General features: G+C 38.1%; 1 protein-coding gene across 1 annotated transcript; it reads right to left on the reverse strand.

Moving 5' to 3' along the window:
• Positions 1–1,633: 1,633 nt before the first annotated feature.
• Positions 1,634–25,530, reverse strand: LOC125396623 (uncharacterized). The gene is made up of 4 exons (XM_048428627.3): positions 25,402–25,530; positions 4,453–4,579; positions 4,186–4,246; positions 1,634–3,639 (listed from the first exon to the last, which is right to left on the reverse strand). Exons 1-4 carry the CDS (start codon positions 25,402–25,404, stop codon positions 2,364–2,366), a joined length of 1,467 nt encoding a protein of 488 aa, XP_048284584.3. The 5' UTR covers positions 25,405–25,530; the 3' UTR covers positions 1,634–2,363.
• Between the last annotated feature and the right edge of the window lie 960 nt (positions 25,531–26,490).

The following is a 26,490-nucleotide window of genomic DNA, read 5'->3' on the forward strand; positions in this document are numbered from 1 at the left end:
CTGCTTTTTCGGTTTGGACTGCATACTGTCAGCAGTTGAAGCAAAGGCAGTTCTTTGTCCACTGGTAGCTTTGCTACAAAGGACATAAACTCCATATGGGGGTTCTTTGATGCCCATCATCCTTTCTTGAAGTAGACTGGTGCTGCCAGTAGCAGATGTGTCTCATATTTTCTGCTATTAAAACATTTTCAGTCCCATATTCTATAGGTCTCTGAAGGGTTTGAAATCACCTATTTAAAATATATATTTCTGATTTTGAAACCATACCTAACATTGACTCAAATATTGATTGTTATAGATGACTAACTACTGTCTTTCTTTATTAACCTAAATAGATACCAAGTACTAAAATTTCACACTACATTTTTAAATAAGCTGCATAGGTACAATACCTTGAAAAGTATAGAGACGTATACATTACAATGAAAATATTTGAAATTATTAGTTGCTTCTTAGTTTAAAGTAGATCCATCTACACCTGTTTTTCTATTATTTCTAAATACCATCCATTTCTTTTCAGAAAAAGATCTCTGAATCTAAACTCCCTTGCTTAGTTTCCTCCCTTAGTAAAACTAGTAACAATTTGCAACCAACCCCCCAAAACTTGATAAACATCCATAATCCATTGAAGGACAAAGAGTCACCCACCCCAACTCTTGGAAATGTGAGTGTTGTATTTTTTAAATTACTTTTTTATTGTCTGGGGCAACAAAATTTTAGGGAACCCCGAGAAAATTGCAATAATGGTCAAGTCCTGGGAAAACTAACTATAACATTTATTGTCCAGCCTCTGTGTAATAGAATAGTGCAGGGCTTATCTAAAGTCTTCACTGGAGTAATCTGTGAGACTGAATCATCTCAGTTGACAGCTTTGATTTTGGATGTGTATTTTTGAATAATCTGTAATGGGGGCATTTTAGGAGGCTGGATCACCTGGGCTACTTGTCTTCATTGGTGTCTGGCCATTTTTTTCTGATAACATACAAATTTTTTTAAAACACACAAACTTTTAAAGGTAAAATACATATCTGTATTAAGACAAGCATATGAAATGTGTGTTGTAAACAAGTCAACTAAAGATGATTTTTTTTTGTTCGATGTTTGAGCAGGTAAAGGCGTTTGTCAACTTTATAAGTCTAGTTGGACTGTATAACCAAATTGTAATGTCATTATGTCATGAGTCCTCTGTAACCAACAAGATTTACCACGTCTTACCCAGTTTCCAATATGCCCCCATAGTAGAAAAATCAGCATACACATCACCTGTATTGTAGTTGTTTTTGTTTGTTTGTTTTTGTTTTAATATCTGTAGTCAAGATTCTCAGGAGGTCTCCACTGATCATACAGGATCTAGACTCCCTGTATATTTAATTGCTAACATAGTTCTCTTGATGTGAATGAATCAAAAAAATGATCTGGTTGAGTGAAGATGAGATCACATTATGCTAGGGAAAGTTCCAACATGTGATATGTACTTTTTAAAAATTATTTTCACTTTATGTGAAATGTTTTGGTTACATGTACCAAAATATTCAAAATATGAGGATTTTGAATCCCCTGGAAAATGAATTATAGACATTGTGAAGTTCTATAGGATGATGAGAATAGAACCTGGTACCAGTGGAAAAGCATCCTTCTTTCAAGTTCAACTTTTATTTTGATTTTTGAAACAGGATTTCTTCATATACATAAGGCCAACCTGAAATGAAATATCAGATCATAAGTTTCAGCAGCAACCACATTTACCCACTGATAAAATTCTCTGCCATTCATTTTTTTTTCTGAGAATATGGGAAGAACCAGTTTTTAGTTCTCAATGAAGAAACATAATCCAATAACAGATGACAGTTGTGGTAGCTGGAATATTATTAGTCCCCATACTCTCATAGGGAGTGCCATTATTAAGAAGTGTGGCTTTGTTGGGGTGGATATGCCTTGTTGGAGGGAATGTGTCACTGCAGGGGTAGCCTTTGAGGTTTCCTGTGCTCAGGACACTGTTGAATCTCTGTTGACTTCCTGTTGCCTGCAAGATGTAGCACTCTCAACTCCAGCACCACATCTGCCTACACACCACCATGCTCCATCATAAAGATAATAGATGAACTTCTGAAACTATAAGAAAGTCATCTCAATTGAATGTTTTCTTTATAAGAGTTAGTGTAGTCATAATGTCACTTCACAGCAATGAAAACCCAAACTAAGACAACAGCATAAATTGCATTTTGAATTGGTGAGATAGATAGGAAAAAATGTATGTTGACTGCAAGGCCTCATGGGGATTTTCATCACTGTGAACTTTTTTCAAGATTTTGAATGCTACTGCAATATGCAAAGATCTTGTTACTTTAACATTCATAGGATTTCTATCTAGTATGACTTCTTTCATGCCTATAAAGATTACACTTATCTGCAAAAACTTTACTACATTGATTACATTTATAGGGTTTCTCTCCCCTATGACTTCTTTCATGACGGTAAAGATTGTACTTCTGTACAAAGGCTTTGCCACATTGAATACATTCAAAGGGTTTCTCACCAGTATGCCTTCTTTTATGCATGTAAAGAGCACTATTACATGCAAAGGCTTTACCACATTGATTACATTCATAGGGTTTCTCTCCAGTATGAATTCTTTCATGACTGTGAAGATTGTTCTTCTGTGCAAAGGCTTTTCCACACTGATTACATTCATAGGGTTTCTCTCCTCTATGACTTCTTTCATGATTGTGAAGATTATTTTTTTGTGCAAAAACTTTACCACATTGATTACATTCATGGGGTTTTTCTCCAGTATGACTTCTTTCATGCCTGTGAAGATGACTTTTATGTGCAAATGCTTTACCACACTTATTACACCCATAGGGTTTCTCTCCAGTATGAGTTCTTTCATGACTGAGAAGATGACTTTTATGAGCAAAGGATTTACCACATTGATTACATACATGGGGCTTCTCTCCAGGATGATTTTTTGCATGTATTTGAAGATAAGGAGGTGATGCAAAGTCTCTACCACAATAATGATATCCACACCTTTTCTCTCTAACATGAGTTCTATGTACTTGATGAAGACTATGGCATTCAAAGATTTTATCACTGTTATATTCACAGGGATTTATTTCAAAATGAGTTCTTTCATGTACATCTAAAGAGGAATCAGATATAAAGGCTTTACATTCATAGAGATCCTCTTCATTATTGATTGTTTTGTGTGCTTGGAGATATTTGTAACAGCTGAAGTCTTTAGGAGATGGCTCACATTTATTATTTCTTCTTCTCATATGAGTTTTCAAATGTCTTTGAAGAGAACTGGAAGGACTCACAGTTTTACCACATTGATTGCATTCATAGCATTTTCTTGTCATGTGAGTCACGTGACCTGTGCAAAGTGATCCAGTATAGACAGGCACATTTTCATATTCCGTGTACTCAGGTGGTTTTTCTTCAATATGAGTTTGTTGATATATTCCCACTGAAGTTGGAATACCAATTAATTGTAAGCTTATTTCACAGTCACCATGTCTTTTCATGGAGGGAACTATTACACATCTTTTATTTGTTCTGAGAGAGACAGGAGTACCATGCTTCTTTCCACATCCATTATGCTCACATGGCCTGAATCCACAGTGACAGATGATATACCTATTAAAAGGAAAATAACCAAGAATTTTACATTGCATTCACATAGTCTAATGTTTTGTGTCTCATACAGATGTGGTATAAGTATTCAGGTTTCTACACCACAATAAATTTCTTGTCTCTCATCAACTGCTCCTTTTACTAAACTATGGTAAGTCACTCTGTGACTTATGAGGAACACTAGCTTTAATATGGAAGATTTGCTTATGAAAGGTCTTGGACATTCACTAATCCACTTATCAATGTGAATAACTTTTATGATAATTGAATGGTATACAAGTAAGTAGATACACAGATCTACAACATGCCTTTCATATGCCTATGATTAAAACTATGACACCTTTTAAGACATTGATTTCTTGTCTTATTCTTAATAGAAGGCTTTGCACACAATGATCAGCTACTTAACATTGGAGTACAGGATGTTGTGAGAATTTAATAACTGTCACAGAGCTGTGGCTATTTACACTGCTGCTTTTCATTCAAACTTCACGACATATTAACATCTCTCCAGAGGTACATATGTATCAGCTTGAACATGAAGATTACCTTCCAGGTGTCCCAGAACTTTGACAATGTTCTTCAATATTGTGGTCTTCCCATTTGTACCCTAAAATACAGTACCAGAAAATGTATATGATATATCACCCAAAATTAAGCACAACTGAAACTACTCTCTTTTGTGAACCTTAGGACAATGCTTGATTAATTCACTCAATTATACCTCTTTTGCATTTCAAATTACAGAAGAGCAATGATCTCAAAGAAAGGCATGGCTCCTTAAGTTAAAAAGTGACAGAAAGCTCACATTATTACCTATAGAAGTGAGGTTCCAGTAGGTTTCCAGCATCACATCTTTGTAGAGACTCTTCTGAGATGGATCCAGCAAAGACCACTCTTCATGAGTGAAGTTCACATGCACATCCTCAAAGGTCACTACATCCTAAAGTATCCCAAATATATACATAATAGAAAGGTTGAGACAAACTGTATTTCAAATGTCCACTTCATTGAAAATATATTTGCCTAATTCTGTATATTCAATGTACTCTATGAAATGGAGCATAGAATTTCAAATGCAGCCACCAACTCATTTCATAAGAAAATAGAAAAGGAGAATGATGTTTTCTATTTCTGTGCTCAACAAATATAATATGGCATTGAAAGAGAAATAATATGTTATTTCTATATAGTAATATATAGAGGGAGATATGAAAACACTTTAACATCATTTAGAATATATCAGAAAAGTTGTATCCAAATTGTTAATTACAAAAAAGGGAAGACAATATGGGCATGGAGGTACACACCTTTAACCCCAAACCTCAGGAGGCAGAGATAGAAACTATTATTCTATACTAGCCTAATCTATGTAGACATTTCCAGGACAGCCAAAGTTACATAGTAACATCTTGCCTGAAACAAAAAAAAAATAGAAAGCACTCAATGTCTTCCTCAAAATTGCTCCATAGTGTTAAACATTCCCTCCAATTCTGTACTGGTGTATTACAAACTGGAGTGACCTCTTGTAAATTTTAAGGCTAATAAATCCTAGGAAGGAAAGTCTTTTTAATAAGTTATGGACTGACAGATCAAAATTTCTCAAGAATATTAGTAAATGCTTATCCTAAAACAATAACAATAAAAAATGATGGGTTATATAAAAATAGTCAACAGATAAGGTCACCTTTTGCTTTTGAAGAGACCCCAGATCAATTCCTATCACTCACTGGAGGTATTCAAGTGCTCAACTGAAGGACCTGGTTTTAGTTCTGAGCACCCATATGGTTGCTCAAAATGACCTGTAAATCCAGTTCCAGGCGATTTTCTGATCTCCATGGGTACCATTCATACACATTATACACAGGAATGTAAGCAGGCAAAACATTCATACATAGCTAAATTATAATTAAAATCCTATTAAAACAAAAAACAACGGGGCAAAACTAAACCTCAAGATAGATATAACCTCAGAGTAAAAAACTGAGAAAAGATTTTCCAATCAAATGAACCTAAGAAACAAGCAAGTGTACTTATTGGAATATCTAGTAAAATAGACTTCAAACTAAATTCAATCAAAACAGATGGAGGAGGACAATTCATATCCATCACAGGAAAAATCCATCAGATGAAGTCTCAATTATGTACATATATGCCTCAAATACAAGGACACCCACATTTATAAATGAAACATTACTACAGCTTAAATCAAACCCCACACACTAGTAATAGGAGACTTCAATACCTCAACTCACCAATGGACAGATCTGCCAGACAAAATTTCATAGAGAAATAAGGGAAGTAACAGATATTATGACTCAAGTTGACTTTTACAGACATCTATATATCATTTGACCCAAACACCAAAGACTATACCTTCTTAGCACCTCATGGATCCTTCTCTAAATGTAACTACAACCCTGTAACAAAGCAAACATCAACAGATACAAAAAATGGAATAACTCCCTGTATCTTATCAAATCACCATGGCTTAAAGTTATAATTCAACAGCAACACGAATGGAAGAAAGCCTACAAACTCGTGAATACTGAACAGTGTTCAACTAATTCATAGCTGGGTCAAGGAAGAAATAAACGAATTAAAAACTTCCTAGAACTCAAGAAAAATGAAAAAACAACATATGCAAATTTGTGGGACACTATGAAAGCAGTGCTAAGAAGAAAGTTCCAAGCACTAAGTGTTTACATAAAGAACATGCAGAAAGATCACAGTAGCAACTTAATAGCATACCTGAAAGATCTAGAACCAGAAGAAGCAAACTCACCCAGCAGGAGAAGATGACAGGTAATAATCAAATTGAGGACAGAAATGGATGAAATAGAAAGAAAAAGAACGACACAAAGAATCAGTGAAAAAGGAGTTTCATCCAGACGGGTGAGTGTGTGCCGTCCCTGGGCAGACGACCTGAGAAGGGAGCACAGGGCCTCTCCAGCTTCTGCCGCATGGGCTTCTTTGTCCCACACGACCCTGCCTCCCACAAGCTTGCCCTATTCTCTGCGAGGTCCTTAGCCCAGGAACAGTTCCTGCTCCTGCACTGAGGAGATCCACCCAGAGAGTTAGTCATAGAATAGATTGGACCAAGATGCCAAGACTCTCCTGACTGCGTTTGAAGGAAGAGATGGGCAGGCGCCAATGGAAGAATTTCTCCAACAACCTGAAAGGCAACATGACAACACCAAATCCAGGGATCATGCAACAAGAAGACTTGAACACCCTGTTCCAGGAGAAGTAGAAAAAAAAATCGACATTAAACGCAACATTATGAAAATAATAGAAGACCTTAAACAGGAGGTGAAAAACTGCTTTAAAGAAATGGAGAAGACAAGCAAAAAGGTAAAAGAAATGAATGAATCTCTCAAAGATATCCAAGAAAACCAAGAAAAAACAATCAAACAGGTAATGGAAACAGTACAAGACTTGAAAAATGAAATGAAGGTGATGAAGAAAACACAAACCGAGGGAACGATGGATACAAAAAATCTGGGTAAAAGAACAGGAACTACAGAGACAAGTATAACCAACAGAATACAAGATAGAAGAAAGACTCTCAGACACTGAAAATAATATAGAAGAAATAAACTCATTGATTAAAGAAAATAACAAATTCAACAAATTCTTAACTCAAAACATCCAGGAAATCTGAAAAACCATGAAAAGGCCAAACCTAAGAATAATACGGGTAGAAGAAGGAAAAGAATCACAGCTCAAAGGCCCAGAAAATATATTCAACAAAATTATAGACAAAAACTTTCCCAACCTAAAGAAGAATATTCCTATGAAGGTACAAGAAGCATACAGAACACGTAGTAGACTGGATAAAAAAAAAAGCCCTTGCCATATAATAATCAAAACACAAAACATACAGAATAAAGAACGAATATTAAGAGCTGCAAGGGAAAAAGGACAAATAACATATAAAGGGAAACCTATCAGAATTACAGCTGACTTCTCAATGGAAACCATGAAAGCCAGAAGGTCTTGGATAGATGTGCTGCAGACACTAAACGACCAAGGATACAAGCCCAGACTACTATACACAGCAAAGCTTGCATTCACCATTGATGGAGAAACAAGGTATTTCAGGACAAAAACAGATTTAAAAAATACGAAGCCACAAACCCAGCCTTACAGAAAATACTAGAAGGAAAATCACAAACCAAGGAAGCCAACAACACCCATAATAATTCAAGCATCTGACAACCTTCCACCAACACAACTCAAAGAAGGGAAACACACAAGCACTACTAAAAAGAAAAATAAGCGGAGTTAACAACCACTGGTCATTAATATCACTTAATATTAATGAATTCAATTCACCTATAAAAAGGCACAGGTTAAGAGAATGGATACGAAAACAGGATGCAACATTCTGCTATTTACAAGAAACACACCTCAACCTCAAAGACAGACACTACCTCAAAGTAAAGGGTTGGAAAAAGGTTTTCCAATCAAATGAACCAAAGAAACAAGCGGGTGTGGCCATTCTAATATCTAACAAAATCGACCTCAAACTAAAATCAATCAGAAGAGATGGAGATGGACATTTCATACTCATAACAGAAACAATTCACCAGGAGTAAGTCTCAATCCTGAATATTTATGCCCCTAATATAAAAGCACCCACATATGTAAAAGAAACATTACTAGAACTCAGAGCATACATCAAACCCCACACTCTAATAGTAGGAGATTTCAACACTTCTCTCTCACCAATGAACAGGTCAAACAGACAGAAACTTAACAAAGAAATTAAAGAACTAACAGATATAATGAACCAAATGGACTTAACAGACATCTAATAGATGTAATAGAACATATCATCCAAACAGAAAAGAATATACCTTCTTCTCAGCATCTCATGGAACCTTCTCAAAAATTGATCACATAATCGGTAACAAAGCAAACATCCATAGATACAAAGAAATTGTAGTAACCACCTGTGTAGTATCAGATCACCATGGAATAAAGTTAGAATTAAACAACAATTCTACCCCCAGAAGGCCTACACACTCATGGAAACTGAACAGTCAACTACTGAACCACCCCTGGGTCAAGGAAAAAATAAAGAAAGAATGTAAAGTCTTCCTTCAATTCAATGAATATAAACACACAACATACCCAAACCTATGGGACACTATGAAAGCAGTGCTAAGAGGAAAGTTCATAACTCTAAGTGTCCACATAAAGAAAATGGAGAAAGCACACATTAGAGACTTAACAGCATACCTGAAAGCTATAGAAAAAAAAAGAAGACTCACCCAGGAGGAGTAGAAGACTGGAAATAATCAAAGGGAGGGCTGAAATCAACAAAATAGAAACACAGAAAACAATCCAAAAAATCAATGAAACAAAAAGCTGCTTCTTGGAGAAAATCAACAAGATTGACAAACCCCTATCCAAACTAATCAAAAGGCAGAGAGAGAACATGCAAATTAACAAGATCAAAAATGAAAAGGGGGATATAACCACAGACACAGAGGAAATTCAAAGAATTCTCAACAAAAGAATTTCAAATGGACAAAAGATATTTGAAATCATTCTCAACCTCCTTAGCAATTTGGGAAATGCAAATCAAAACAACTTTGATATACCATCTTACAACTATCAGAATGGCTAAAATCAAAAACACCAATGATAGCCTATGCTGAAGAGGATGTGGAGTGAGGGGAACATTCATCCATTGTTGGTGGGAATGCAAACTTGTGCAACCACTTTGGAAATCAGTATGGATGTTTCTCAGGAAACTGGGAGTCAACCTCCCTCAGGATCCAGCAATTCCACTCTTGGGAATATACCCAAGAGATGCCCAATCATACTACAAAAGCATTTGTTCAACTATGTTCATAGCAGCACTATCTGTAATAGCCAGAACCTGGAAACAACCTAGGTTCCCCTTAATAGAAGAATGGTTAAAGAAGGTGTGGCACATATACACTTTAGAGTTCTACTCAGTTGTAAAGAACAATGACATCTTGAATTTTGCATGCAAATGGATGGAAATACTTTACTGAGTGAGATATCCCAGACTCAAAATGATGAATATGGTATGTACTCACTCATAAGTGAATTCTGGCCATAAACAAATGAAAATGAGCCTATAATTTGTGATCCTAGAGAAGCTAAATAAGGTGAACCCAAAGGAAAACATATAGTTATCCTGAATATTGGAAGTAGACAAGATCGCTGGGCAAAAGTTGGGAGCATGGGGCTGTGGGTGGGTTGGGGGGAAGGAAAGTTGTGGAGAGAGAAAGGAGAAGGGGATGATTGGGGAGAACTTGGGGGAATGGGATGGCTGAAATGGAGGAAGGGTGGATATGGCAGTAGGGAAGAAGATATCTTAACTAAGGGAGTCATTTTAGGGTTGGCAAGAGACTTGACTCTAGAGGGGTTCCCAGGTGTCCAAGGGGATTTCCCAGCTTAGTCCTTGGGCAGCATAGGAGAGGGTGCCTGAACTGGCCTTCTCCCATACCCACACAGATATCTTGTATATCTCCATAGAGCCTTCATTTGGCCATGAGTGGAGAAAGAGACAGAGACCCACATTGGAGAACTAGACTGAGTTCCCAAGGCCCAGATGAAGAGCAGAATTAGGGAGAACATGAGCAAGGAAGTCAGGACCATCAGGGGTGTGTCCAACCACGGAGACAGTGGGACTGATCTAATGGGAGTTCACCAAGGCCAGTTGGACTGGGACTGAACAAGCATGTGATCAAACCGGACTCTCTGAATGTGGCTGACAATGAGGGGGGACTGAGAAGTCAATGATAATGACACCGGGTTTAGATCCTACTGCATGTGCTGGCTTTTTGGGATCCTACTCTGTTTGGTTGCACACCTTCCTAGACCCGAATGGAGGGGGGAGGGCCTTGAACTTCCCACAGGGCAGGGCACCCTGACTTCTCTTAGAACTGGAGAGGGCGGAGGAGAGGAAGGGGGAGAAGGAAGTGGGAGGGAAATACAAGGATGGGAGGAGGTGGAAATTTTAGTAAATAAATAAATAAATAAGAATCAGTGAAAGAAAGAGTTGGTTTCTCAAGAAAAATTAAGAAGACAGACAAAAATCTTATCTAAACCCACCAAATGGCAGAGAGAGAAAATCCAAATTAAGAAAATCAGAAATGAAAATGGGGATATAACAACAGATACTGAGGAAATCTAGACAAGCATTAGGTCATACTTTGAAAACCTGTACTCCACAAAATTGGAAAATGTAAGAGAAATGAACAATTTTCTGGATAGGTACCACATACCAAAATTAAATCAAGACCAGATAAACAATTTAAATAGACCTATAACCCCCAAATAAATAGAAGAAGCCATTAAAAGTCTCCTAACAACAACAACAATAACAACAAAAGATCAGGTCCTAAAGAATGTAAAGACGGAAAATTCTCAGAGAGTCTGGATTATATATATTGCTGTGTTATCTTTGAATTTTTTGACTGTGAGTGAGATAAGTACAGAGAGGCATTTCATTAAATGAACTGCTAAGTTAAACTAAAATAAAGGTGTCCTGCTTCCAAAATTTGAGTCTAAGGATATGTTACTTTGGAAAAGAGGTTCTTCTTTTGTCTCCACAGAAGATGAGAACCTATGGATTGCTTCAAGACTGATATGGCTTGATGGAACAAGACCCCCTGAAAGTCCTCTGTGAACACCTCAAAAAAAAACCCTTAAAAGATTACTTCACTCAATAAACAGCAGAAAGAAGTTTGGAGATAACTACATACATATTCCCAAATATTGACAATAAATGTTTATTTACATTTAAAGGGGGGTGTTATATAGATATGAATAATTTGCATTGATATAGATCTTGGTTTATTGATACAAATTTAAGGTCAATTTTGTTGTGTGTGTATTTCTGCTCTTGTGCAGCTCATTAAAATATGTAATGTATAATGTAAAATATAGGTTAATAGATAATCATCTATAATAGTCAAGCTTGTAGTCATGATAGTTAGATTTTCTAGATGTATAGAGATATATTTCAGTTAGATAAGTATTCTTCAACTCTTTCAGAGACCTTCTGATTACGGCATTTAAAATGTTTAAGAACTTAAGACTTTTCATGACAGTGAGACACAGCTGCACCTGGCAGCAACAAGCAACTTCAAGAGAAAGATTGGCATCAACAAGGCTCCTTGTGGAGTTGGCTAGCCCTTTAGGCAGAAACTGCTCTAGCCTGGACAAGCAGGGCTTGTAGAGAAATGACTGCTGAACTTGCCTAAAGGTGAGACTGCTACATCCACGGCTGTCTCGCCAGTGTAGCAGAAATGCTGACTGGATGGGCAAATATTGCCGGAAGGATTGGGATTTGTGCTTCTAGGAGCTGTGTGTTCCAGGCGGTCCCTTGGCAACCAGTTGTGGTGTAATGTTGCCTGAGTCGCCATTAGTACTGACTCGACCTGGCTGTCCTTGGAGCCATATGTGTGTCTTTTCCCTTGTCTGTGTGTTCTTTGTGATCCTTACATATTGCTAACAGATCAGATTATTCCAGACAGTTGTGGATATAAACAAGACTGCTGAGGACATTTTTTAATTCTGCTCCACTATTAATTAAAGCCTTAAAAAAGTAGCCAGTTCTGGGAATTGCCAAAATCATCATTAGGATAATTCCTTGATGATGTGGAATAAAAGGAGTTAATCTTAGCAGAAAAAACCTTAGAAGCCTTCTACAGGAAAACAGCATTAGGCATTTATGTGCAACTTAACAGGAGGCCTATGCAACCTTCCTTATGGCCAGAAAACCTAGGCTAATTACAACAACTGACCCTGAGAGTCGGGAAGGGAAAGGAGTTGAGATTAATGGTACAAAATGAGCCTCAGAAAGTTTTTCCAGGAAGATAGTAGCCTTCTTCTTCTTTCTCACCCAGACACACAAGGTCACTTAGCTGAGCCCAAGTCAGCCACCTGGTACAAGCTGATAAAGGTGGGCTAACTCAAGAACAATGGTCTCTCTAATAACAAGAAAAAAGAAGGGGTAACTTTACAAATGTAAGGAAGCAAAAGTCCTTGTACTCATGCCAAAGCATCTTTAAAGATTCTCTTTGTAAAACTGTTTTATGCTGTTCTTTTCTATTTTATGATCTGATGATGTATGCCTTTGTCAAGTTCTTTGTTTGTAATAATATATAATCCTGCACTGAAGTAAGTAAATCGCAACAGCATGTCTCAAAAACATTGAGAGTGTCTGTGTGTCACTTTTCCTCGCCGTATCCTGATTTCTCCTGTGCCTTCGCCCTGATTCCCTTACGGTCTGAGTGGCTCCCTTGAACCGGTCCATAGCATGAGACCATCCTTTGGGGTTCCTGTTTCATGAAAAATCTGCTAGACATTCTGCAGAACACTGAAAAATGTAATGGAAAACTGCCAGTATAGGCAGAACTATCTTTGAAATTTCCTGCTTCAGGGAAAAGTCTGCTTCATACTATGGGCCTGTAGGCTGAAGATGGATACCCCAATGGTACAGAAGAACTTTTGGCTATTGTCCAGGCAATGAGATGTCTCTGTCAATTCTAGAGTTTTGGAAGTTGCTTACAATGTACTTCCTGTTTACTTAGGTAATATTATATCCTTCTGGAGTCTTTTATGGAGCTGAAAAATTAATAGTTATAGTTTTATTTACATCTGATAAAAGATAAAGTAAATGAAAATATTGTGACTATAACTCTTGCTTGATAACTGTTTTGTTATATGTAATTTTATTGTTAAAGTTAAAACCTTCCTTTTTAATTAAACAGAAAAGGGGAGGTGATGTGAGAGTCCCCTCTGTGTGTTGTGATTACCATTAATGAATAAAGAAACTGCTTCAAACTTATAGCAGAACAAAACTTGGGTAGTCGGGGAAGACGAAACTGAATGCTGGGAGGAAGAAGGCAGAGTTGGAGAGATGCCATGGAGCCACCACTGGAGATAGACATGCTAAAACTTTGCTGGTAGGCCACAACCTCATGGTGATACACAGATTAATGGAGATTGGTTAAATTGATATATATAAGAGTTAGCCAATAAGAAGTTAGAGCTAATGGGCCAAGCAGTGATTTAATTCATGCAATTTCCATGTGGTTATTTAGTCCTGGGCAGCCGGAATGAACAAGCATTTCCTCCTATAACAAAGCACATATACTATGCCACACCTTAACAAACAAGACACTCCTACTCACAAAAGGGCACGACACTTACTTTTGCACAATTACTAACCAGAGACCAAGAATTCAAAGATGGGAGCCTGGGGGTGTAGAGCAAATATAAACCATGACAAGAATACAACCTAAAAAAAAGGAGCTCTAAAGGAAAAGAGTGAATGTTATTAAGGCAAAGAGATATAGGAAGAGACAGAGAGAAAAAGACAGGAAAGGGGGGGGGATATTCCCAGAAATTAGAGGGAGCCAACTTCTCTGGCTGGATTACAGGCTTTTTTTAATACAACTTTCCCATCACATCTAAAAAGAGACTAATGCATTTCATACCACTCAGGCCACCTGGTATGGGCCGCTCAAATGAAGCAATCTCAATGATGGAAACTGTGCAGATTTACCTATGAAAAATTACATAATTGTAGGAACCCATTAAACATTGCACTTGCATTGTGATTTGGTAATTCAAATACTCTTTGTCTTAAAGTTCCTGACACAAGAAATTCCCTTGTTCAGAAAACAGAAGGAAACCAATGAAACTGATATACTTCCAAAGGTATTTAAATAATTTATCAGATACTCCTAGTGAAATCAAAGATGTGGTTGACTGTTTTGATGATTCCAGAAATGATTCTCTTAATTCTACTGACAGTAAAATTAGTAGATCTGGAGAAAAGAACAAAGTGGTGATGCCCTCAAGTGATTCTAACACTGATGAAGCTACTGATAATTGTTGGTCTAAAATTTACATACAACCATGTTTACAGATGTTTTAAGGTCATGCTTGGGTCACTACATTCTGTCACAGTATGAGTCTGTATCTTCATTTAGTGATGAATTGTTTGAGATGTTGTGGAAAGAGCTGTCCAATTATCTCAATGAAATTGCAATGAATCACAGAACACCATCTAAAACAAAAAACTTGTCTCCAGTTACACAGGACATCAAGAAATTCCTTGGCCTAATTATTCTGATGGGTCAAACAAGAAAAGATATCCTGAAAGATTACTGGTCAACAGAGCCTTTCACATGCATCCCTCTATTTCCACAGATAATAAATCACCAAAGGTTTGAGCAAATATGGATATTCTGGCATTTAGATGATAATGACAAAAATGACAAAATGGACAGTTGCTTGGGAGACATTTCAAGATCCAACCTGTGTGGATTTCCTGCAAGAAATTCAAAAAATATACAAACCAAAACAACAGTTGTCTTTGGTCAAGGGAATGATACCATGGAGAAGACATTTAAAATTTCACATGTACAACCCAACAAAAAGAATAAATATGGTTTACTTTTTCAGACAGTGTGTGATAGTGACACTGGCTGTATCTGCAATATGGAGATATACACTGCTGAAGGAAAGAAATTTTGAGAAACTGTTCTTCTAGTTCTTGGACCCTGTCTTGGCATAGGGTACCATATTTATCAGGATAGTTATTACAATGCTGCATCTACTACTGAGTTACTGCTACAGAACAAAACTACAGTTTATTAGGGAGAGTAGGGGTTTAACACCAAATTTGAAAATTAAAGCATCAAGAATAAAGATAGGTGACATATTTTCCAGAAAAGGTGATATTCTTCTCCAAACAGGGAAATACAAGTGGGTTGTCCAAATTATATCAATGATCCATGATACTTCTGTCTTGACAACAGGAAAAAAATTGAATAATCTGAGAGAATATTGTAAAAAATACCTGCATCGAGGAATACAATACTCCTATGAAAGGCATTGACCAGGTGGATAACTTCCTTTTGTGTTGTTCAATTCTAAGGAAAATGATGAAATGGACAAAAAAAGTAATGTTGTGCCCTATGAACTGTGGACTTGTCAATTCCTTAAACTGTACAATTTCCTCAATACATAGGCAAAAATGAAGTATAAACAGTTTCTGTCAGAGAACAGTTTCAACAAGAATATCACTTACCAGGGTAGGAGCATGAGATTAAAAAAATAAGTAAAGAGAACAAAGACATGGGTAAAAATAATAAAACAGAAACATTGGATAGTACCAGGAGGGAGTTCCAGTGAATATTGAAATCACCCACATTTAATTTCCATTATCTTAAAATACCCTGACCCCAAAAAGTAGGAGTAAGGTAAAACTGCATTAACATAATACAAGTAAATGAATAGACCAGTTGAAGGTTGAGGACTACATTCTTAAACATTTTGTTGCTAGAATAAGACTAATAATGCTCACACCCTAGATCAAAACATTCTATAGAAAACCATTCCCTGGGTGGAATCCATTGTTATCTCCTAAAGGGAGCAGGAACCTAGATTCTTACACTTTTGTTTAAAATAGGAACGGATCTACTTCTCAATTTCTGAAATACAAGGGCTGGATATTAACCACATCTGTTGACAATAACCTTGGGGGCAGAAATCTCTGATTTTAGTCAAGGTGGGACCTTTATTTTAGGTAGAAACAGACAATAACCTTGAAGGAACAGAAAGAAGTAAGTTTCAACTCTCTGACATTTGGTCAGGGTGGAGTTGATCTACCTCCATGGGTCATCTTAATGTCTAAATCACCAAGTAACCACACCCTAGTCAGGGTGTGTAACCATAATAGTTGTCAACAACTTTGTGGTGCAGGACAATTGTCTATATCCTGTCAATCATGTTTTAAATAAATACAGATTGGTCAGTAGTCAGGCAGGAAGTATAGGCAGAACAACAAGACAGAAAGTAGAGGTGGGTCAATGAGAACAGTATTCTGGGAAGAAGGAAGCTTCCTCTGCTGTTGTGAGCCTGCTACAGAAGAAGCAAGATATGATCTGCCCTGCCAAAAAAGGTACTGAGCCATGTGGCTAACACACATAAGAATAATGGGTTAATGTAAGTTAATAAGAAGCCTGAGTTAATGGGCCAATCAGTTTATGACTAATGTAGAACTCTGTGTGATTTCTTTGGGACCTAGCAATTGTGGAAACTGGGCAGGACAGAAACCTCAAACAACAACCTTGAGCAAGCTTAAACTCTCTGACCTTCAGAAAAGGTAGACAAGGTTCACATTTTTGGGCATTCACAAATTTCTGCTATGAATGGTAAGAGACTGTATAACAGATGACAATGATGAAGGCTCTCTGGAACCAGAGACAAATCTTTTCAGCCATTCTCCTGGGGGTGCAAGGAGAGCACCTCATAAAGACTCACCCAAAACTTGTCAGGTGATATGGAACAGTATGAACATACAGCAATTTCAGTGAGTAGAAAGAAAAAAATTTCTATGACAGCCTGCAGAACTGTGACCCACTGAAAATGGAGTGAATCTAGATACAACATAAATTTTGTTTGGTTCCCCATTCATAGAGGAAAACATTTCTATGTAGTAACCATACATTAGAAAAGTAACAGGAACTTTAATTAATAGTTTAGTTGTTTTGTAAATAAAAATGTTATAACTATTGAAAAACAATACCTAAAGTGCATTATAATGTATAATTATGATGATTTAAATAAGGTGAAGTTTGGCCAAAATGTGTGGTTTCTGGCATATGTATTAGAGATTTCTATGGAGTACAAAGTATGTTAAAGAATTTGAGGCTTCCAAAATTAGGTTTCAGTCCATATCTTTTCTCTGAGTGCATGGCATTTTCCCTTGTTTCTCTCCCTACTCAGCTTCCTCAGAGAATCTGGAAAACTTTGGATCAGGTCTGGTGGAAGCAAAAAAGGCAGTCTTTTGGTGTGGTAATGTGTGACTGTTATAGATAATGCCATAAAGAAGCTGTATTTCTAACTGGGTAGAAAGGCCATGCAAGGCTTCCAAGGTTTGAAATTTTGCTGTGGAAGCACATTCTCTTCCTGCAATCAGTAGCCTTTCAGATACCAGCCCACTTGGGCAAGGTCTCTGATACTGTAAAAGCAGCTGTAAAGCATGCACTTGCTCTCTTGCTTCTGGCTCCCACTTCTGGCTGCTAGACTCTGTTCCTGTTCACTCAGAGGACTGATATCTAGGACAGGGATCTATAAGTTTTCCCTTATAAATAAATAGCCCTTTATTATTCATAATTATGAACTGGTGTGGGATTATTTTGTAACTTCTGCCATCAAAATTTGCTTTTACTATTTTAACAAATTGAAATCTTAAAGTCTTCTATTCCAGACTTTTCTGGATTATCATCAGCAATATCAGGATAAGTATATCTCTGCCCCACACATTGTACCAATTGAACTTGAATTTCATCCTGTGAAAAAAAAACATAAGCATGCCCTTTCCCCATACCAAAACAGTGTCAGGACCAGAAAAGTCGAAGTGAAATCTATTGTGCCCATGTTACTGATCCACCTATTTTAAATCCTGTTGTGTGGGAAGGAAAAAAATTATGGTGACCGTCAATAATACACAAGAGGTCCTGATGACTTAAAAATTTTCTTATGTTGGGTATGGTAAAGGAATTCCTGTATGTTTTGTAAAGAATATTGCTTTGGAGGGATGTCTTGGAGTATTTCTAAAACTAATTATGGGACATGATAAACATTGTACTTATTTTACAAAGTTATTGCTTCCTCAAGGTAATCTGGTAAATTCTACCCCCTCAACCATTTTCTCCATGCACGAAGAAACTGCAGGAATTTAACAGAATTGTGTTTTGAAGACAATGTACTAGCATTATTCCATTAAAGTACATCATAGGGACATCACAGTAAATTCTTGACTGGTCTGAAAATTAAGATTATAGTGACTCTTATGCTTTGTCTACAGCGAATCTTGGGACCAAGGACTGTCCAGTGGAATTTAGTATTCTAGTACAAAATTCTCACAGACATACATTTGGAAACTTGTTCAGCCATAGGAACAGTGGCAGGACAATCCAGTTCTTCAAGCCTATTTACCCCTGAAAGGAACTGTCTTGGCTTATGTTCTTTTGGTGGGGGAGATAAAACTCTATTTGTAAAGTTTTGTGTTTAATGTATCATGTCCTGATTGCATTTTGACTAACTGTATTTCTCAAGTGGATGATCATACCTATATATTGGTGTTAAAAGAACCTTCTTTTGTAATGTTGCCTATGATGTAAATGATCCATGGTTTGATGACAAAGCATTGCAAATAATTGAAGAAATTAAAAAATCTTTAAGTAAACAGAAATACGTTTCTTGATTAGTTGTAACAGGGACTTCATCTCCTGTTGTTATACTTTCTAGTACTGCAGTTGCCTCAGGGCTTTGTCTCAATCTATTCAAAACACAGGATTTGTCAATTATCTAAGAATGTTTCTATGACATTGGAGACATAAGAAGATAGTGAATTAAATTAGAACATAAGTTGAATGTTATGATGCGGTACAATTTTGGGGAAATGAGCTCCAGAGTCTAAAAACCAGAGTACAGTTGAAATGACATGCTACTTATAAATGGATTTGTGTTACATCTTCTATGTATAATAAAAGGTTATCATTTAGGACAGAATTAAAGCACATCTTGAGGAAATCTGGCATGATTTTAATGAATCCTCAGATTTGACTAAATTATATCAAGAAATTTTTGAAATAAAGACTAAATTGAATTTTGATGCAGGAAAAGAAGCTGAAGATATTTTGAAACAATTTAAAAAGGCTGTTCCATCATGGTTAGCATTTACCGCACTTCTTAGTAGTAATGGAATTATTGGAGCTTGTGTTCTATTGGGCATAATTTGTTTACCTATAGTTTTCAATGTGACTTTAAACTTGCTAAAGATAGTGGGCTCAGAAATTCATGGAGAATAACTCTGCACACCTTCCTAAACCTATAATATCAGAGACTGACAGTCAAGGATGGGTAAGTTTTCTTTGCCTCCTTTCAACCTAAGACAGAACATAAACCTTTGGGATTCATGCTCTTAAAACAGGTAAGGCTGGAGAAAGGAACCCTCAAGGCAGATGCAGTCTTCTGAGGGATTCTGAGGGGTCTTTCAAAATTAAATGGAAGGGGGAATGTGTGGGAGCCCATGTGCAACTCAGTTTCAATCTGGAGATATCACTGGCTTAAAGAAGTCATTTGAGTTCAAGATTGCCTAGTCTGCTTGCTCCAAATATCCTTGAAGACTGTGAGAAAGTTCTGATTAAGCCCATGAGGAAGAGCATTTTTGCACAGATGAAAGCACACATTATCTATAAAGATTTGGGCTGGTGTATGCCACTCTGGGGAACTCCTCCTCAGTGATTGGTAGCTGCTTGCTACTAGCTGAATTCTTGTATTGAGATAATGCATCTGCTTGAGCTTCCTCCCAAGGACCATGCAGGGAGGCAGCTAGCTGACTGCACTGTCCTTTGTTCTGCTTTTGCCTATAATTAGTATGGACGCTGGCTGAGAAATAAACTGGAGCTATTTGGTACTTACCTTCAGTCTATCCCAGTCTATTCTATGATTTTGTCTTTGCTTCTCATAATCTGCCATTTCTTATAATCTCATGCCCGGTGGGACAATGGTCTCATACTCTATAAAGTTTTATCACTTGTACTGGTTTAATAAAATGTTGATTGGTCAGTAGCCAGTCAGGAAGTATAGGTTTAGAGACCAGAACAGGAGAATTCTGGGAAGAGGAAAGGCTCAGTCTGCAGTTGTCACCCAGACACAGAGAAAGAAAGATGAGAATGCCCCACTGATAAAAGATACCAAGCCACATGACTGACACAGACAAAAATTATGATTAAGATGTAAAGATTAGTTAATAAGAAAGCCTGAGCTAATAGGACAACCAAATTATAATTAATGTAGTCCTCTGTGTGTTTCTTTGGGACTGAATGGCTATGAGATGGGGTAGAACAGAAACTCTGTCAACAAATGTCAACAACGTGGACAACTACATCCACTTAAAACCTGAGAGAGCTTGGGAAGTAATTATAGACACAAAAGAACAGAGGTAAGCATGGTTTCTTGATAGCAGTATTTTCTCATGTGGACTCTGTTTGCTAGAGGCAGGCATGTCTCATTTAAGAGAAGCTTCTTGATTCAGATTTAGCTGCAAAAACCTTGCATCCCTCTTAAGAGGCCCTGCCACAAAACATTTAAATGGTGTTTATGAATAGTCAACAGCATACTTCTTGGTGGTGGCAGAGACCTCAAAACTATAGAGTTGTGGCAATAAACATGGCTCCTGCTAAAGGTGTAAATCACAAAGCAATCCCACACCAGTTTAAAATTATGATTAATAAAAGGGTTATTTATTTAAAGGAAAAACTTACAGAAAATGAGACAATAGTCCTCTGCACGACCAGGAAAGGAGTCTAGTAACCGGAAGCAGAGCCCGAAGCAAGGGCAAGAACGCACAGCTATGGCTGCTTTTTAAAGCAAAAGAGACCACACCCAAGTGGGCTGGTATCTTAAAGGCTATTGGCTGAAGGAGCAAAAGGGGCTCCCGTAGCATCTCCCCCCTTTGTTTAAGTAAGAGTTCCAAACCCAATACAAAACAATATACACTAGGAACAGATATCAAGTATAAGATAAGAATTACAATCAGCATAAACAATATTAAGCATGGAACATATGCTAAATGTTTTAATAAACATTCTATCCTATGGAGTCTAAGTCTTGTATTGGAAATGGCTTGGCTAGATCATAAGAGGACGGTAACTACGACTATCTAATCTTCAATCCTACTGAAGGCCTAAGAAAGGATATAATATTACTTGAACAGGCAGGAAGTATAATCAAGTAGCTTCCAAAGTGAGCAATATATGACAGAGACCTGAGCAATCACCCAAAGTCTCACTTATTTGCAATGTTGAAGCAACCAACTTTGGCTATGGCCTAGCATAATTGACAGACCATTTTCAGAGGCAGGAAAATTTTCAAAACCATCTTATTCTGTCTTGGCAAGATTTAACAGTCCTGTTTACCCATTTCTGGATATCATGTAACTTGTCAGTGGTTGAGGCATTGTCAGTTCCTTGCCCAAAGGCCAGTTTGTCCAAGAAGAAAACAAGCTCCAAGTGGAGTGTCTTTGGTGCTCAACATTCTCTCGGGAATAGATTGGTGCTGTCAGAAGCAGTCATGTCTCATGTCAGCAGAACCCTAAGTTATTTAAATGCCATGTTTCACAGATCCTTGAAGTGGTTGAAGATTACCTTTCTAGACAGAATACAATCTCTGTGTATCTAAAGATCCTAATTGATCTAAATGTATGTACAACAAGCATGAGCAACTATTGACCTGTAATAGTTAATACCTGCATATCTTAAAGACTAAAACTTCATGTCGGAATATTAAATAACCTGTAAACAAATGTGCAACAGATGAGGACAATGACCTCAAAATGTCAACAATATATAAGTATCTTGATCAGAGGTAGGAGTAATATATGATGCAATATAAAAATATATCCTAAAAGTTGTATCAATATACAAAATATCCTAAACAGGGATAATAACATACATATACACAATCTGACAAAATAATTTTGCATAGATGTACAAATAATGTAAACAAAACTAACAAATATAATTTGAACTTGTAGAAATATACAAAAACTATACCAATATTAATTATCCACAAATAATAGCTCACAAGTATTCAATCTATTACCCACTATTACTATCCCTCCTTTTTTTCTTTTTAACAAGCACAAACCCTCTATCTAATACAAGTAACAGTCAACAACCCCTAAACAGTGTTCCAACCCTATGGACAAACTTTTTTGGGATGGGGGCGTTGTCTTCTAGAATTGCTTCCTGCTGTCATGGGGGCAATGTTCTCTTAATAGGATCCTGCAAAATTAAAGTAATGGTTAAGTTTCAAAATTACTGTCTAGTATGGGGCAAACAATTTCTGAGCAGTCAATAGATAAGTTTTTTTTTTCAAAGTTCTTATTTGGAGTTCTGGTCAGAATGTCATGAGAAGGTGCACCATTCCAGCAGCTGGTACACAAAAAAAGAAGTGGTCTTATGAAACAATGATCAATAAAATTGATGGCCCAGAATGAACCCACATTCCCATAGACACCTGGGGTTTTTTTTTTTGTTGTTGTTGTTTTATAAAGAAGCAGAAATACATCCTGAAATGAAGACACCATCTTCAACAAATAGTGCTGGTCAAATTGGATGCGTGCATGTAGAAGAACGCAAATAGATTGATACTCATCATCCTATACAAACTCAAGTCCACATTTATAAGAGAGTGTATGACCCTGCCCTGTGTAAAATGTTAGTTGCCGAGTGTTGTAGGCTGAAACACAAACCACAGCCAAATGCCCTGTGTCTCAATCCTGTCTCCTGACTGAAGTGGGTCAACCAGGTTTGCAGTTACCAATATAAGAGAGTTTTCCACCTGGAAATTTCAGTGGCTCAAGTTAACCTCCCCAAATTGTCACACACCAATTTGGTTTCCTTTCATTCATATAGTATGAATTAATGCATACTGGGAAAGTACACAGAACTCACCCTGTCCAATCAGATCCTTCTTTATAACAGAGACACCTGTGGGTCAATGATTTAAACAACCTCTAATCTAGCTATGGCCTAGTCTTTTTTCCCCTGTAGTATACACGATAAACTATTCCTTCTATTCTAATCTCAATGGAGAAGCTGGTTCACACACAAATCATTTGCCTTCTAGTACAAAAAACAGCCTACTCTGTGACTCAAGTGGAGTCTTTAAGAACTTTGTGCTCTTACAAACCTTTTATCAACCATTGAAGAGGTTGAGTCAGGAGGACAGCAGGGTCACTACCCCAGAGCCTAAACCCTGAAGGATCTAGGCAAAGAATGTCAATATAACAAACCTTGTCTCAAAATAATTTTCTGAAAGCTTCAAGGTGCAAATGTTCTAGAATTAATGTGTCATGACAATAAGAAATCATGCCACAAACTTAGAGAATTAACTGAGAAAAAAAAATCTCTTCAGTAATTACAAGTCTCCAGATCTACCTAACACACAAAGAGGATCTGTCCAGGAACAGATCTGCTAGCTCACATACACCACAGGCTTATGCATTCCACATGTGCTGTCAACCTGGAGAAATGCTGCTGACTGCACTCCTGCTATCATGGCCTGTTCAGTTTGCTTCCTTACATAACTTGGAATCACCTGCCCTGGGTGGCTCCAACCACCCTATGGAATAAACCCTATTACATCAAGCACTAATCAAGAATATATAATATATACCTTATAGATTTGCCTACAGACCAGAGTGCCTCTAGCTTATGTCAAGTTGAACAAATCTAACGTGGATACTTACTGAGTCATATCTCAAACCCTAATGACAAAATGTTAAGCAAATCTCAACTCTCCTAACACTTGCTTTTCAGCATATACTTATGAATGCACGCACATGCCTTTAATCACACATCTGGGAGGCAGAGGCAGGCAGATCTTTGTGAGTTTGAGGCCAGTCTGGTCTACAGAGTTAGTTCCAGGTCAGGTTCCAAAGCCACACAGAGAAACCCCATCTCAAAAAAATAGAAACTAAAAAAAGAAAAAAAGAAAAAAAAAACACTAAAAAAAAAAGGTAAAGTAAAATAAAAATTTTTAAAAACTCTGTCAAGTTTAGGATTGGAGAGATGACTCAGCAGTTACCAACACCCTTTTTCTTGTAGAAGTCCTGGGTTTTGTCCCCAACACTAACATGGTGCACACAATCATCCCTAGATGCTGTTGCAGGGGATCTGATGCCTCCTTCTGTCTTCTGTGGGTACAAAGCACACACGGTGAACATACACATATGCAAGCAAATCACTCATACACATGAATTAAAATAATATTGGAAAATTAAAAACATCATTATATCTCGTATAAGTCATAAATAAACCAAAAATACACAGAAATGTAACAAATCTCTGTAGCAAAATCTATAAATTTGTAATTAAAAGAAAGGATTGTGAGACAAAAAGACTAAGTATTTTTTTTCAGTACAGAATTTAAGCTATAGATTCAGCAACAGTCCAATAAAACGTCTAACATTTTTTCCTATCAGTAACAGAAAACTGATGACAAAAGACATCATGAATGAAAAAATTATCAACACAACCCTGAGTAAATAGCACACTCAGTAACACAATCTGGTTCAGAATGTCTCAGACAACAAGGACTTCAGCGTGGGAAAGAACAAAGAGCTCAACAGAACATGAGAGCAAACTTAGACATAGAAACACAATTAATATAGTCAATTTTGACACATGAGGTTAGGAAACCCAGTAAGTGGGGCCTTACTAACACAGGTGACTGGACCTCTCTGGCATCTCCATGCAGATGTGTTCATGGCACAGACTTTATACCCTGCACAGAATTAACTGCAGTCGGATCCTACACCTGAATGTTTAGTGCCAAGTGCAGAACTTCTAGAAAACGCTAGAGGAACCAGGCCTCTGCCTGTTAACACGTCTGGCTCCCAGTAGACAATGAAAGCCTCACAAGGCGCTAGTCATCAATAAAGACAAATGCACACAGTCACCCCCCCCCCCCAACACACACACACACACCCTCAGCCTCTGTGTTCTGCGCAGCCGCAGCCAGCACAGGTGTCATTCGGAGGTCGCAGGACCCCAGAGAGGACAGCAGAGACCTCGGGGAACTCGCGGACCTCACGGGGCGCGCGGCAGGCCGTTGTCGGCCACAGCGCCGGGAGGACCCCACACCGGCTCTTCCTCACATAGGGCGGCGGCCCTCGCTCACCATGGCGGACTCTGAGCTCGCCCCGCTCTCCCCACAGCTCCCGACAGCGGGTCACAGCGTTACACAGGGTACGAGTGTCTCCCTCAGCCAGGGAGAGGCAGCAGAGCCTGCAGCGTGACGGGCCGGAAGTGCCCGCCCTTATTCTGAATGGTAGTACGTTTGGGATCCCTGATTGGCTAGTGTGGCTTGAGTGGCAGGAGCAGTTCCCTTAGCGACTCGTTACGGTGAAGAAACTCAGCACAGTGGTTCCCAGCCCTGACTTCCACACAGGCACAGAATTACCCCAGGCATGCCGATATGAGCATTGCTGCAGAACTTGCGCCAGGACTACAAAGTCGTCCCTGCATTAGTAGGCACTTCCCCATCGTCCTCCAGGGCACAGGGTGTTAGATCTCAAACCTGGGACCAGCCGCTGAGGAGCCTATTTAACATATCAAAGCAGACACTGGTGGGATTCTCCACGCAGCCCTCTATCCCAACCTGTTTACAGGATAAGGCTTGCATACCCCGTCCCCTATCCTGAACGTCTCTTGTCCAGAGTCCGACCAGACCTTCCCCGAGCTGTCCTTCCCTACATAATCCAACCATTTTGGTAACCTCCCCCCTCCCTTATCTACCCTTTACCTTCCGGACCTCTTGGTCTGGTTCTCTGCTCTCCCCTAGCACCTCTTCTCACATGGATCAGGATAATGTCCACTCTGGACTCTCCCAGATGTCCCTGCCTCTCTCTGCATTCCTCCTTTTATCTGCAATAAACCTTTTCCTCCGCCATACCTAGAAACAGTCGTGTCCTTTCCTTTTTCATTTCTTAGAGCCTCTGTATTCCTATGCCTTCAAGCCTCCATATCCTGGACATTTAAACTCCAGGTAAGGGTACCCCTTCCTGTGGACTGGGGCAATGCTGCATAGCTCCTTTCCCATCCCTGCTTTGCTCCTAGGCCTGTGTCCCCAGCACCTGAAGCTCTGACTATGGGAAATCTGGGCTGCCTCAGTGATGAAGGCTTCCCCAGGACATGCAATCTATGGAAAAGGTACCTGAACTCAGATGTTACCCAGTAGGACCAGAGGAAGTGCGTGCTCTGGCAAGGC

This window comes from Myodes glareolus, chromosome 8 (genome assembly GCF_982192425.1).
Source record: "Myodes glareolus chromosome 8, mMyoGla1.1, whole genome shotgun sequence".
NCBI lineage: Eukaryota > Metazoa > Chordata > Mammalia > Rodentia > Cricetidae > Myodes > Myodes glareolus.

Bases quoted from the DNA above. Each gene is read 5' to 3' on its own strand.
- LOC125396623 (XM_048428627.3), bottom strand. The intron at 4,247-4,452 runs GTAATAATGTGA...ACTGTATTTTAG, and splicing joins CTGGAACCTCACTTCTATAG to GGTACAAATGGGAAGACCAC. The intron at 3,640-4,185 runs GTAATCTTCATG...TCCTTTTAATAG, and splicing joins AGTTCTGGGACACCTGGAAG to GTATATCATCTGTCACTGTG.